This window comes from Phoenix dactylifera, unplaced genomic scaffold (assembly GCF_009389715.1).
Source record: "Phoenix dactylifera cultivar Barhee BC4 unplaced genomic scaffold, palm_55x_up_171113_PBpolish2nd_filt_p 001237F, whole genome shotgun sequence".
Lineage (NCBI taxonomy): Eukaryota > Viridiplantae > Streptophyta > Magnoliopsida > Arecales > Arecaceae > Phoenix > Phoenix dactylifera.
Genome location: NW_024068572.1, coordinates 1 through 13110, shown reverse-complemented (window position 1 = coordinate 13110; position 13110 = coordinate 1). Strand labels below are relative to the sequence as shown.

At 36.2% G+C, this 13110-nt stretch overlaps 1 protein-coding gene across 1 annotated transcript; it reads right to left on the bottom strand.

Annotated features, from left to right (window-relative positions):
• Positions 1-3397: 3397 nt before the first annotated feature.
• LOC120108248 (phosphoribosylaminoimidazole-succinocarboxamide synthase, chloroplastic-like) lies at positions 3398-8816 on the bottom strand (the record flags this gene model as incomplete). Its single annotated transcript, XM_039121832.1, has 7 exons — positions 3398-3750; positions 3827-3884; positions 5034-5080; positions 5165-5215; positions 5452-5541; positions 8285-8374; positions 8655-8816. Coding segments are annotated over 7 exons (555 nt in total), but the record flags the coding sequence as incomplete, so codon positions are not given.
• Between the last annotated feature and the right edge of the window lie 4294 nt (positions 8817-13110).

Here is a 13110-nt window from a genome sequence, read left to right as displayed (position 1 = left end):
TGGCTTACAAGAAACCCAACATTATTGTTTCTTGATGTATCAAAAATGTTACGATTGAAGAAGAGGTTGCTAGGGATCATAACGAATCTAGCCAAAATTATACAAATGTTTAGGATTGGGCAAGTGAAACTTGGGTTCAAAATATCAGAAAGATTGTAAGGTAAAAAAGAGGTTAGAGAAGAATACGACCCTCTACAAGAGATAGGTTGCAGTAGTGAAAGTTTATCATCTCTAGAAGAATCTTTTTTCCGGGCCACCTTAGGATTCCTTCAACTTAATCAATCTGAGACCATATGTACACAGGTGTACAGATACATGCAATTAGATAATCGTGAATTTAAACGACAAGAAGTGTTATGTGTATACGTATATACATGCAATTAGGTTGGATTGGGATTAACTTTCCAACCAATACAAATCCCAAATTAAACTCAACCCAACTTGACATTGGAATAGAGTTTCTCCCATCCAAACGGCTGAATCAGGTGAATGATAGGTTGGGCAACATTTGACTGGATCATCAAGTTAGGATGGATAGTTTAGGCAATTTAACACTATGAAAATATTTTGGATATTTTTAAAGGCTAGTTTTAGGTTGGTTGTGATATTTTTCACATGAACTTGACACAAATAACTTAATGGGGGTAAAGGCATCTTTATCTAAAAGAAATAATAAATTAAGACATGCATAAATTAAATGTATAAGTATGCTGATAAAAGATTAAAGTACCCAAAAAATAGTAAGGCACCATTCAAATTTAAGATCCACAATGCATTGACGTACATCATTAAAATAAGCAAAAAAATAATATATTTTAGGGATCTTTAATGCACACAATTTTTTGAGAACTAAGAGTGAGCTTGATCAAAACCAAATAAGATAAACTCAAATTACCGATACCCAATATCTCAAGTGACACTCCTAGCCCACACACCAAATGGATGCAAATGTGAAGGGTATCAGTTACCCTAATATGATGGAATTCGCAAAATTAGAGAATTTAGAGATATGTTTCATGGATCATAACCTATACTTGTTAAAATATGATAGATTTGGTCGATTTTGAGCACTATATTATAATAAAGGATTTTTTTGCATGAATACCCTCCTAAATATCGAATTTTACATAAATACCCTTCCAAAATTAATATTTATATATATACCCTCGTAAAACACTTGTTTTGCCATTTTACCCTTTTTTATTTTTGTTTTTGCATATGTACCCATGCAATCTAATGACGTTAAAAAATTAACGATTTCAAATTAAAATGACTAAAATACTCTTAATAAGTAGACATGCAAATAGATCGCGATTCCGATTGCAGAAAAAGAAGACAAGGACAATAGCGTAATTTTTTAAAATTTTATTTTATTTTTAATTAATATAAATATGATTTTTCTTAACACCGTTAGAACAACCTTTATATTACGGGCATTTGTACAATAACAAAGTTTTACGAGGGTATACATGCAAATATCAATTATGGAAGGATATTCATGCAAAATCCAATATTTAGAAGGATATCCATGCAAAAAAAACCCAACAATAAAATATAAAATTAAATTGTTAAAATGCCTAATTTTGTACAAATTGATCGTTGGGTTAAAGACAACCAAAACATCATTAGTGTCTAGAAATTGTTAATGATGCAGATTATGTATGACTTTGAATCTTCAATTTGAAAGATCCATCATTGATTTCGAGTTGCTAAATGATATCAAAGTTTTAATAGTTAGATAAAACTTGATTTGGATTTAAGCTCATCCTCCATATCCAACCTAACTTGGGGTTGGAACTTTTGAGCCCAACCCAATCCAAGTACATCAAACCTGGCCCCAACGATCTAGCAAGTAGATTGAGCTGGTTGGTTCCAGGTTGAGCCAACCTAGGTTGCTCCCCTCGGGCGAAATGGGACAGGGCAATGAGACGATTAAAAGGTGATCCAGTTAGCATGTACATTAGCTCCCCAGCGTCAAGCAGGAGGGTCTCCACTATTGTTTGATGAGGTTCCAGTACCAATATCACCAGGTAATGGCCCCATCAGACAGTACGGTTTATCGCTGCAATGGTACTAAGAGCAGTTACTTGCAAATGACCTTGGACGCTAAGGGCCTGTTCTTTGAGGGTTAAATATCATGAAAATATTGGTAACTTTTTCATTGAGGAACTTACTCATGTTCTCATACTCCTCACAAAAAAAGCTATATTGCTAAGTTATTTTTCATGAGAAGCATTCTTCGATGAATAGAAACACTTACCCATTTAGAAGATAAATAAATTAGTTGCCCATCAGCCACTAACGTGACCCTTTTTTCCCCTAAAATACCCCTTTATAATGATACACTGACAAACCCTAAGCTCTTGCTCTTCATCTATAATGAATTCTAACCCAAGCGGCACCACTGCAATCCCTACCAGTTTTCAACCACAAGATCGATGAATTCCGATGAGTCTTTTATATTTTTATCTTTTTTATTAAATTTCTATAATTGATTTGGTGATATTTCTACTGTTTTTATCTGAAATTGGTATTGATCAGCAAAAGAGAAAAAAAGGATTGCTTTTAGGGAAGAAAATTCATCATTCGGATCCTAGGATGTTTCAATTTGTTATTAGGCACCATAATTTCTTTTAAAATTCTCTCTCTTCTTATACCATTGCTCATGTTTGGTACGAGAAAGTTGTGCTTCAATCACAAACAGGTGGTACATGATAAATATGTAAACTGGGTTTGAAATATAAGGAATATTATGGAAAATATAGATAGATCTTAACAACTTATTTAGAAAAGTAGTAATACAAAAAAACACAAGTAACCAATTGTGGAGACACTTTTCAATGCATAAAAAAATATGAAAAAAATAATTTTTCTATTAAGTGTTGCTTGGATAACACTTATCAAGAAAAATACAGATTCCTATAATAAGTTTCATGCCTCTCCAAAGAATGAACTTTAAGGGAAAAACAACAGCATTTTTTTCAGCCAGTGTGTAGATATTTAAATAAAGATAAATTGAATTCGGATGAACAATGAAAATATCAAAATTATGGTCCACATACTAGAATAACAATCAAATGATGGCTGTCACTTAAATTCACTTCATCCATATAAAACAAAAGGCAAGACCTCCAAAACCATTACAATGGCAGTTGTAACGTTACAGCAGACATTATTCTAAAACTTGGCTTGGAGATTGGTATTATCTCGGATAGCAAACATCAAAAAGTGCATTCAAAAACTGTTGAGCTTATCAAGGGCAAAGAGAAAGTATGAACACGAGTCTTCGACAGGGGTGGAAATAAAGACTTTCATCCACATAAACAGCAGCTTCTCTATATTCCAGTAAGAAACTTGGAGTCATTACTCAATAGCAAATCTAGCAAACATTCATGAATATTTGAAGCATCAACTAATTAAATAAGTCATAATTGAATAATCTGAAGTTTGTTGACCTCATATGAAAAATATGTAACTTAAAAAATATCTAACTGTAAATCACACACAAAATGAATAAGTTACAATCACATATTCGGCAAGTTTTATTGACCTCAAATGAAAATTACATGGAGCTTAAAAAAGTTTATTGTCTACATTATAATCACTTAGAGGCAAAAATTATCTAATATTTAGATTTTCCATAATGCATTATTGGTCATTATCCTCCATGTCCCTTCAGGGTATAATCAGTAATCATATACATGATAATGCCTGTGAAACATTCCTGGAAATCCTGTCATGTATTGGCTCCTGTACAAAAATAAAAAAAAGGGTAAGACATCTGCGTCTACAAAATAAATGAAGTCTAAGTTCGTCCTCTCAATACCTCTGCTTGCGGCAACTCGAAGTTTGAGTTTGTAATTGTTTCAAAGAGGAAGATGTATCTGTCATACACAACGTGGGTCAGCTCTCTGTATGTGCATTAAAAGATGGCTATTCCCTATCTGAGATATTAAATTTAATTCAATGTGTGAATGGCAGTAATGAAATGTCATCAAAAAATTACATTCAACCTCAATCTTTAGCTTTTGAATTATCATAACAAAACCATAACCAGTAAATCGCTTGCAAATGTGTGTCCAATTATTGTTGCATGTCAAACACATTGTGCACACACGATGAATACAGACGCATGCACATGGACCACCACAAGCTAGCACAAACAGGAGTCTAAATGGTGAGAGTATTATTTTACCACCATCCACTTAAACAAACATGTTTGAAGAGGGAAAACTAGGGGTTTCAACCTACATCAAGTAGAAAATTTGGTAGTAAGATCCAGTATTGGAAGCCAGACACAAGATAGATCAAGGTTTAGAAAATTCGGTTCCAGTTTTTGATTTTGGTTGGGCTCATCGAGTTTCAATTTGAGCAGTTTTTGACAGTTTTGCCCCAAGTTTTGGAGCTTTTGTAATAAAAGTAGGAGAAATAGAAGGAAAACAAATGTAAGCCAAGAAATTTATCTCCAATTTGACAGTTTTAGGATGAAGTTAATAATGCACATAAGTAAAATTGATAAAGTATAGAAATATTTTGGACCGTGAACATATTCTCCATCAATTTTAGTAGAATTTACAAGTATATTGAATTTGGCCATTTCTTCTTCATAATTTTAGGGTTAGCTACTTGATTAAATGTATGTTGTTTCGAGAATGTTATATTTATTTTATATAAAAAAGATGTCATTTGTATGAAAGGTGTTGCTTTCTATTAGCTGTTTAGATTAGTTTTGATAATTACTGTGATAGGGACCTTTTCATAATCCTTGACCATCAATGATTATATTTACCAACTATCCCTTCTTTTAACTTAAGAAAGGAAAACTAGCAAAAATTGGCATTATATATTCTACATAGACAGTAAACACCAAAATAAAACTAAAAAACAATCAATAGCTGCTTTCAGTCGGTTCTGGCTGCAGCTGGCCTGAAAACCAGTCAATTTCAGCCGAACCTAGGACCCAGATCCTTATAGTCTACATTTCATAGAATGATCAAACAACCATACAAAGATAAGTGTAGAAGGAGGCATACCGCCATGCAAGTTCGCAAACAAGTTCTTCAGGAGCCTCTGGCAGCACCTGAGAATTTAAAGCCACCAGATATCCTATACTAAATGCAAATACAATAATAGAAATAAGTTGACAAAAGTATAGATGGCATACCTCATCTTCATATGGATTGCAATGGTCCTTAAACCACAATCTCAAGAATTCCTATCAATAAAATAGAGGTATCAGAAAATTGCCACCAACCAACTGGGCTCTAAGGTGACAAACAATATATAGGTATAGGGAGCACAAGCTGCATACTGATAATGAAATAATTATATTGGGGAAAAAAAGACTACCCAGAAAACCATATTTAATATTGTCTTAGATTGTCATGTTTTTACATGCATAAAGCACCATAAATACGTATATGCACAAATAAAGAATGCCAAGTTATACACCTTATCAACATTTTCAGGTTCAAGCCCAGCATTAAACCGCTCCTCATAAGAGTTAGCAATCCAATATCTACTGGAATCAGGTGTATGCACCTAAATGATCACATGGGACAAAAATATGGTGAGTGTAAAAACAATTCCAGAAAATATTAAATACAACATATTCTCATCTCAATTGTGAACACTTTCATTTCAATCAAGACAAATTTACTGAAACAACTGCTGCAACTACTAAATTATAAAGACTCAGGTTGCCATGGCATAATTAAATTCACCAGTCAGTTTCTGAAAAGATCAATTTGAGATTCCATATTCAAGTATGGCAGCTTCGATGTATTCTAGGAAATTAAAAAAATGGCAACAGGATACAGTACATTTGACTGATTTACCAATCTTTTTCCAAACTATATACAAATGCATTTCCATGTTTATGATGAGTGAATCAGATGTGAGAACTGAGATAAAGAGAATGTTTCAAAGGTAGGACATAGAAATAATATTAAACCACATGAAAACAGAGGTGGTATTTGGCTCAAATAAGAAACAAGTATAGTTTGATTTGGCTTGGAAGTCTGAGCCGAATGCGTCCTCGTTCTATTCCTTTGTAGTTACGGAAGATTAAGAAGGATGACCTCCTGGAGTTGCTGAAGGAGCATTAATCATATAAAATCTGTGCAGAGACGAGACGACTATGCAGGCAGGGACGAGGAGTAGCATCAAGTCTGTCCATTTTCATTTTAAGGGCCTTGCTGTGCATCTCAAGAGTTTGCCTGAATAACCTGTTTCCCAAAATGAAGTTACATCTAAGTGACTATTTTATGTGATTTGTAGAGCAGTTTGGTAGCATTTACCATGCTTAGATAGTACGAAATACTCTTTTACCTTCATTTTCAGAAAAAAATGCGCCTTTTGACATTTTTTCTCTTTGTAAATCAAAAGCCTTGCATCCATTTTGTGAGCAAAGGAGGAAACAAGCGAAGGATATGCAAAAGTAGGAAACTAGTTGCTGCACCATTACTGTCATCAGCGATGGCCGAACTGACCAAACCAGATGGTTGTCCCATACCGAACTGTGCCGACGCCGACCCAAGATGGTTCAACCGCTCGAGTCAGTCCAGCCCTCCATTTATAAAAGCCCTTCCCCCGACTCTCTCTATTCAGCTTCAAGGGTTTTGCTTCTTCTCCTCTCTCATTCACTTGTGCCCATCTCACCCTCGACGACCAATGCCATCACTCCTAGGTTAGCCCTCCCCCTCTCTCCCTCCCTCTCTCCCTCTCTTCCTCCTCTCTCTTCCCCCTCTCCACATGTCTTCTCACCAGAAAACCTCTCTGTCGCTCTAAGATAAGCCCCCCCATCTCTCCCTCTCTCTCCCCTCCCTCTCTCTTCCTCCTCCTCCTCCTCCCTCTTCCTCCTCTCTGTGAGTCTTCTCACCAGACACCATCTATCTTGATGTCATGACCCCCCTCTCCTTTTTCAGTATGCCTAGGTACAATACGACATGAACTCATACCATACCAAACTGGTCGCCAGCCGACATGAGTTCTGGTATCAGTCCCGCAGACCTTGACTACCATTATACTCTTATTTATTGTCTTATTGTGTGAGTGCCTTTGCTACTTATATCTCTTGTTACTTAAAAGAATCATCATATGGTTGTCCTGATTCTTAACAAAAAGAATCCCATGCAGCAAAGTTTGGATTAGATGGTGAAGTATAAGAAGCATCAAACAAGTACCTACTTTATACCAATTTAGGGGCATGTCAACTGGACTCGCACATCATGCTTTTTCAAGTTAAAGGTACTGGAATATGAAGAGGATGCATACAGATTAGATATATGTATAGGTCAAGAAAAAGAATTGTTGAAGCCAAGGTCCGTCGTACCGATTGTACCGATGGACGTCAGTATCGGTACAGTACAGAACCAAACCGGTACCGTACCGGCGAAGACAAAAGCAAAAATTAACGCGCACACGGACGCAGTTCGCATGCGCGTTTGCATTAAATGCCACAGAGTGCCATTTGTCACTCTGTGGCATTGAATGGGGTGAGCTGTCCCGTGCGCGGGCTGGGGAACCGCGCTCGCGCGAGCGTGGTTCCCAGCTCGCGAGCGTGCGGGCCCCGTGCCCACGCGGGTGCTTTGTCCCGCGCGGGGCGTGCTGTCCCTCGCGCGGGCGCGCGGAGCGCCCGCGCTTGGGCCGATGCGAACCAGCCACAGCGAAAATTGGTCGGTTCCGGTCCCTGTAGAGCTGGAACCATTTTCAATAGCCGAACTGTACCGGTGGGTATCGGTACCGGTACGGTACGCACTGAACCGGCCGATGCGGACTGGTTCAGCAGACCTTGGTTAAAGCTAAAAGAAATAGCTCATAATAAGTACATAATAAAAAGCTGAATGAAGGATCAAAACAAGGATTAACTAAAAATTTGAAATGAAGAACAGCTCATGACTACATCTGAATGTTATGATATCAGATAGGAGACCCAAGAATAACCCAAGGAATATGGCATGGACGAAAATATCCCTAAGATGAAAGCAAAGGACAAACAGAAATACATAAGCTTGAGGCCAAATAGAAAGAATGAGGCTTCTTACTACTAGTTATGCTGAGCAAGGAAATTTGCAGAATATTTTCTAGTGAATAATAAAGACATACATGAAAAGTAGCTAAGATATGGGCAAGATATGATGATTCAATAAACAAACATACGTAAAGATTACATCTGTTATGAATAATGCATTAAGAAATCTTACTTAAGGAGCAAAAGGGTAAATCTAACTGGTCAAATCAATAAAGTTGAAAATGATATACTAAGTGATATTGAATATTAGACCTCATCAATCAACATAATCGTCCCATCAGCTCCTTTTCCAAATTCATACTTCGTATCAACTAATAGCAGGCCATTCTCCAATGCCACTTGCTGCAAGCACCAAAATCAAAGTAAAGCCAACCTATTATAATATTTACATCATGTAAGAAAACAGTTTGCATGCAGACATTCATATCTTCCCATTAACTGATTGATGTATCCATGCATTGCTGCAAAGTCATCATGTAGTCTATGTCATGCTTTATTCCGACATGAAACACGTAAGTATATGTATGATCCCCACTTGTAGAAATAGCTAAAATAACAAAGTAGATTGAGACCTTTAAGATAAGCATGATCATAAATGATTTCTAAACTGCAGAACTTTCACCTGTCCATATGCAAATAAGCTCAAGGCTTTGCTGCTTACTTCATCGTATTCATCTTGTGTCATCAAACCCAATTTGATGATCTGGACACCACCAAGCAATGCATTAGTAAGTAGACATGGAAACCAGCAAGACCCAAAGAGACAAGTTAAATACTCACTTTTAAATGATTACCAGAGCAAATAGAAAAGCTAATAGTTGAAAAGCAAAAACATGTCCTGCCCAGCATGATATTTAAGCATCCTAGATTCTTGTATCCAGCTCAAAAAACCCATGTTGGACAACCAGCGAGATGTAAATGATGACTATAGACATTTAGATATTTATCATTATCAAATTCTTTCACTGCATTCTTTTAAAGACTGCTGGAGTTTGATTCTTCCAATAATGAGTTCTACTAAAATAACTCTATCAGAAGTAGGCTTTTGTAGTTTAGGGGGCTTAGTCAATGATGTATTTTTTTTAAGAGGATGAATTTCATATATCTTGTATTATCAAGCTAATTTTATAGTTCTCGAATGGGATAGATGTATTTCAATACCAATATTGGTAAGACTTGTAACACCAGGCTTTTAGTTACTGATGCCTTACTTCCTTTTCTTATTATTCTTGAGATTTCCTTTGACTGTAATTAGACATAAAACCAAATAACCAATGAACAGTCTTATATAGACTTGTGATAACCTAATACAATCTTTGAAAGCATAGTCAATTTACCAGTGTTGGGCTTCCTAACATACAAACAGGACGTGTAACACTTGTTCAAATTAAGTGTCATCGTGAATCAAGTGATCATTTATCAGCTAGTCATTAATGAGTCATCAATAACAAATATGCACTTGGTCATCATTACATAAAAGATGCTGTAATAAAATCTATCCTTTAAATTTTTCTAAAATATCAGAAAAATCAATTCATTTGTGTGACTATCATATTTAGTTAAATTATCTTTTCCCAGGTGTCATTGAATCTCTTTTTATCTCCTCCTGCTGAATCAATTGCTTGAATATAAATCCAAGCACCACTCTCATGTCCGTGTCTATGCAGCAGTTATATAGTTTGTAGGATTAAGCTTTCTTTCTCCCCTTTGAAGGACAAGCTAGGTTCCATCCAATGATTTCTATAATGTTGACCTATAGATTTTATTAACAAATTGGTGCCTAGTACATTTGAAGCATTATATAACCCATAATAAGGCAGCTGCATACTTATGCTTTCATGGTTAACCAGAGCTATCAGATAACTAAACCTCACATTCCTTGAAGTTCATGAACCCTTTGTGGGTGATAACTGAGATCGTAGTGGTTTATACCATACCAAACCAGTAAGGAACCGATACTCATACCCCCCTTCCCTCCCCCCAACCCACCCTCCACGCCAAGCATCAATACCAAGAGATATATCATATTGACACTCGGTACAGGTATTGACCCCTGGTATGACCTATACTGGTTGGCCGCTATTATGGATTTCCAGATCAGTACTTAAAACCTTACCAGGGTGATCTGTCCAATACTTAAAACCTTACTAAAGAGGGTGATCCATGAGTAATAAGGTCGGACTTCATAGGACAAAATTTCTTTCGGTGTGTTTAAATATGAAAAAACCAAAAAACATATTAAGCAGCAGCATGCTTGTTTTATACATCTGCAAATTAAGACCTCCTTTATCCAAGAAATTCTCCAATAGGACCCAAATTAGTTTTCTATTAGTCATAGTGAAATATATATTGAGTTTCTTCCATTACTCCAGTCCCTTGACCCTCTAGAGCTTCTAACTGAAAAAATAAATTGCTCCACAACACTACTATCTCCAAATCTAAGATAAAATCAAAATCTTAATTTGATCAATGGTGATAGTGAAGAGCTAAAAAATGACGACTACAAGGTCAACAAGCATGTGTGACTCACTAGTTAGAAGCTCCAATGGGCTAAGGGGAGAAAATGATAAAGAATACAATACATATTCCATTGATAATGGAAACTTAAGTTAGGGTCCTATTAGAGAATTCATTGGATAAGAAGTTCTCAATTTGAAACATATAAAATAGAGGTCTTTATATGCAATTAATCTACAAAGGAAGGGTTAAATGTGAAAAGAAACCCATATCAATACAGATATAAAAATCAAGTATTATAAATTTAGTGATAGAATATCTTCCGATTTATATTTTATTAGTCCAAATTAAATATATAATCTTTCAACTCTGTTTTATTATTATGAGAAATTTTGAGATAACCCTTTATCTCATGGGTATTTATTGAGAAGCCCCTTAACTTTCTCCATCCTACAAATTAGCCCAGCAATTAATCAGGTCAAGGTTTCAAGTCCCAGTGAGATGAGGGGCATCCTAGCCGTCCTATCCCATTCTTGTGAGAAAAAGGGACCAAAATGGGTTACCCATCCATGCAGGAAGAAAAGGAGAAAGAGGAAAGAAAGAAGGGAAGGAAAGATGGAGAAAAGGAAAAAGTGAAAAGAAAGAAGAAGAAGAAGAAGAAGAAGAAGAAGAAAAAAGAAGAAAAGAAAGGACAGAAGAAGAAAACAAAGAAAGGAAGGAAATAAGGAGCAAAGGAAAGAGAAAGAAGAAGAAAAGGAAAAAAAATAATGGAAGGGACAAGAAAAGAAAGAAAAGGAAAGAAAGGAAAGAAAAGAAAAGAAAGAAGGTAGAAGAAAAGAAGAAAGGAAGGAAAGAAAGAAGAAAAAGAAAGAAACAAAGAAGGAAAGGAAGAAGGGGAGAGAAACAGAGGATATCTACTGGGATGCATGGCTAGGGGTGGCAATCTATGACCCGACCCGTGAATGACCCGCTTTAAGTAGGTTAGGCTTACATAAATGGGTTTAGGTCGTAAATGGGTCAACACGTCAAAACCTATTTATTAAATGGGTTGGGTTCAGATTTAAACCTTTAACCCGTTTAACCCGTTTAATAATTGGGTCGGTTTATAACCTGACCCGTTTAACCCGTTTAACCTATTTGAAATCTGCTTAACCTGTTTCTGCCCTATTTAACCCGACCTACTTAACCTGTTTAACCTGTTTAAATCTATTTAACCCGTTTAAAATCTGTCTAACCCATTTAACTCGTTTAACCTATTTAACAAATGGGTTATGTGGGTCGGGTCGGGTTTCTTGTTTAATAAACAGGTCGGATTCAATTGAAATTTTGACATGTTTAACAAACAGGTCGAGTTTGGGTTGATAAATTTTTAACCCGACCCGTATCTGATCCGACCTGACCCGATTGCCACTCCTATGCATGACCAGGACTGCCCCTGGGATAGGGTGACAGCAAGGCATCCGGTTCCATGGAGAAACTAGGATACCTCCATCCCATAGGATCTAAAACCTTATATCTGGCAATTATTTTTTTTGATCCTTAATTTTTCCTTTTTATCAAAGCCATTGACTAATATAATCCTAGTTTATATAATTATAATACCAAGGTTTCAAGTATAGATATCAAGCCTGGTACTAGTTTTTAGCTGAACCAATACTGTATCAAACAATCCCGTACAGACACATACTATAGGGATTTGTAGTGATCCCATACCGAGATGGATAAGTTTTTTATGACTTTTTTGGTTTTTTTATCCGTGATAAAGATATTTAGATGACCTTTTTTGTATTTTTTTAATGTTTAAGGGGTGTTTTAAAGGGTATATGACAACTAAGTATCAATACTAGTATTGACACTCAATGACCAATTAACTAACAAAATTTATGAGGAAAGAATGGCAAATACAACCAAGTTTTGTGAAAAAGAAAATCATAATAACTCACTTTATAACTTTAATCCCTTGTAGAATGTTGATCTCTCTCATATACATCTAGGTCTTGCTAGTAATCTGGACCAGGAACATTATACCCCATCCTTGTTGGGCATCAAATGTTGGATAATAACCTAGCTATGGCTCTTGATGTTGTGGATATATACGTGGTACTCGTCAAAGCCCAGCCAATTTTTTGGATTTTTGCCAACTTTGGATGAAAAAAGAGAAATATGAGGGCATCTGAACAAAGTTCCCTCCCTTGTTGATTTGTTGGCATCCCCTCCTTGATGAGAGTAGGAAAAACCCTCATCCCCTTCTTCCCCTCTTTCTCTCCTTCTCTCTCCTCTTTTTTCTATCTCCTTTTTCTTGCAAAATGGGTCAAAAGAGGCGCTTTGTAGTCCCTCACAAGATGTGTAAATCATCACAATGTCCAGATAGCCCTCTCTTTAAAAGAAAATTTGGTTGGTGCATCTTTGTTGGGACAACTTCAAATAAGTAATATTGGGATTGATACCAATCTATATCAAACTATTTCGATCGTGATGATCAATACGAGCATCATGCTGGCCAAACCGGGGTTTATACCACCGGTACCAACCTGTCTCTGATGGGATGCCCCGTTCTGGCTAGCTTCCAGCGATCCGAGGTTTGTTCTAATACCGAAATCCTGTCAGAATAGTACAGTACC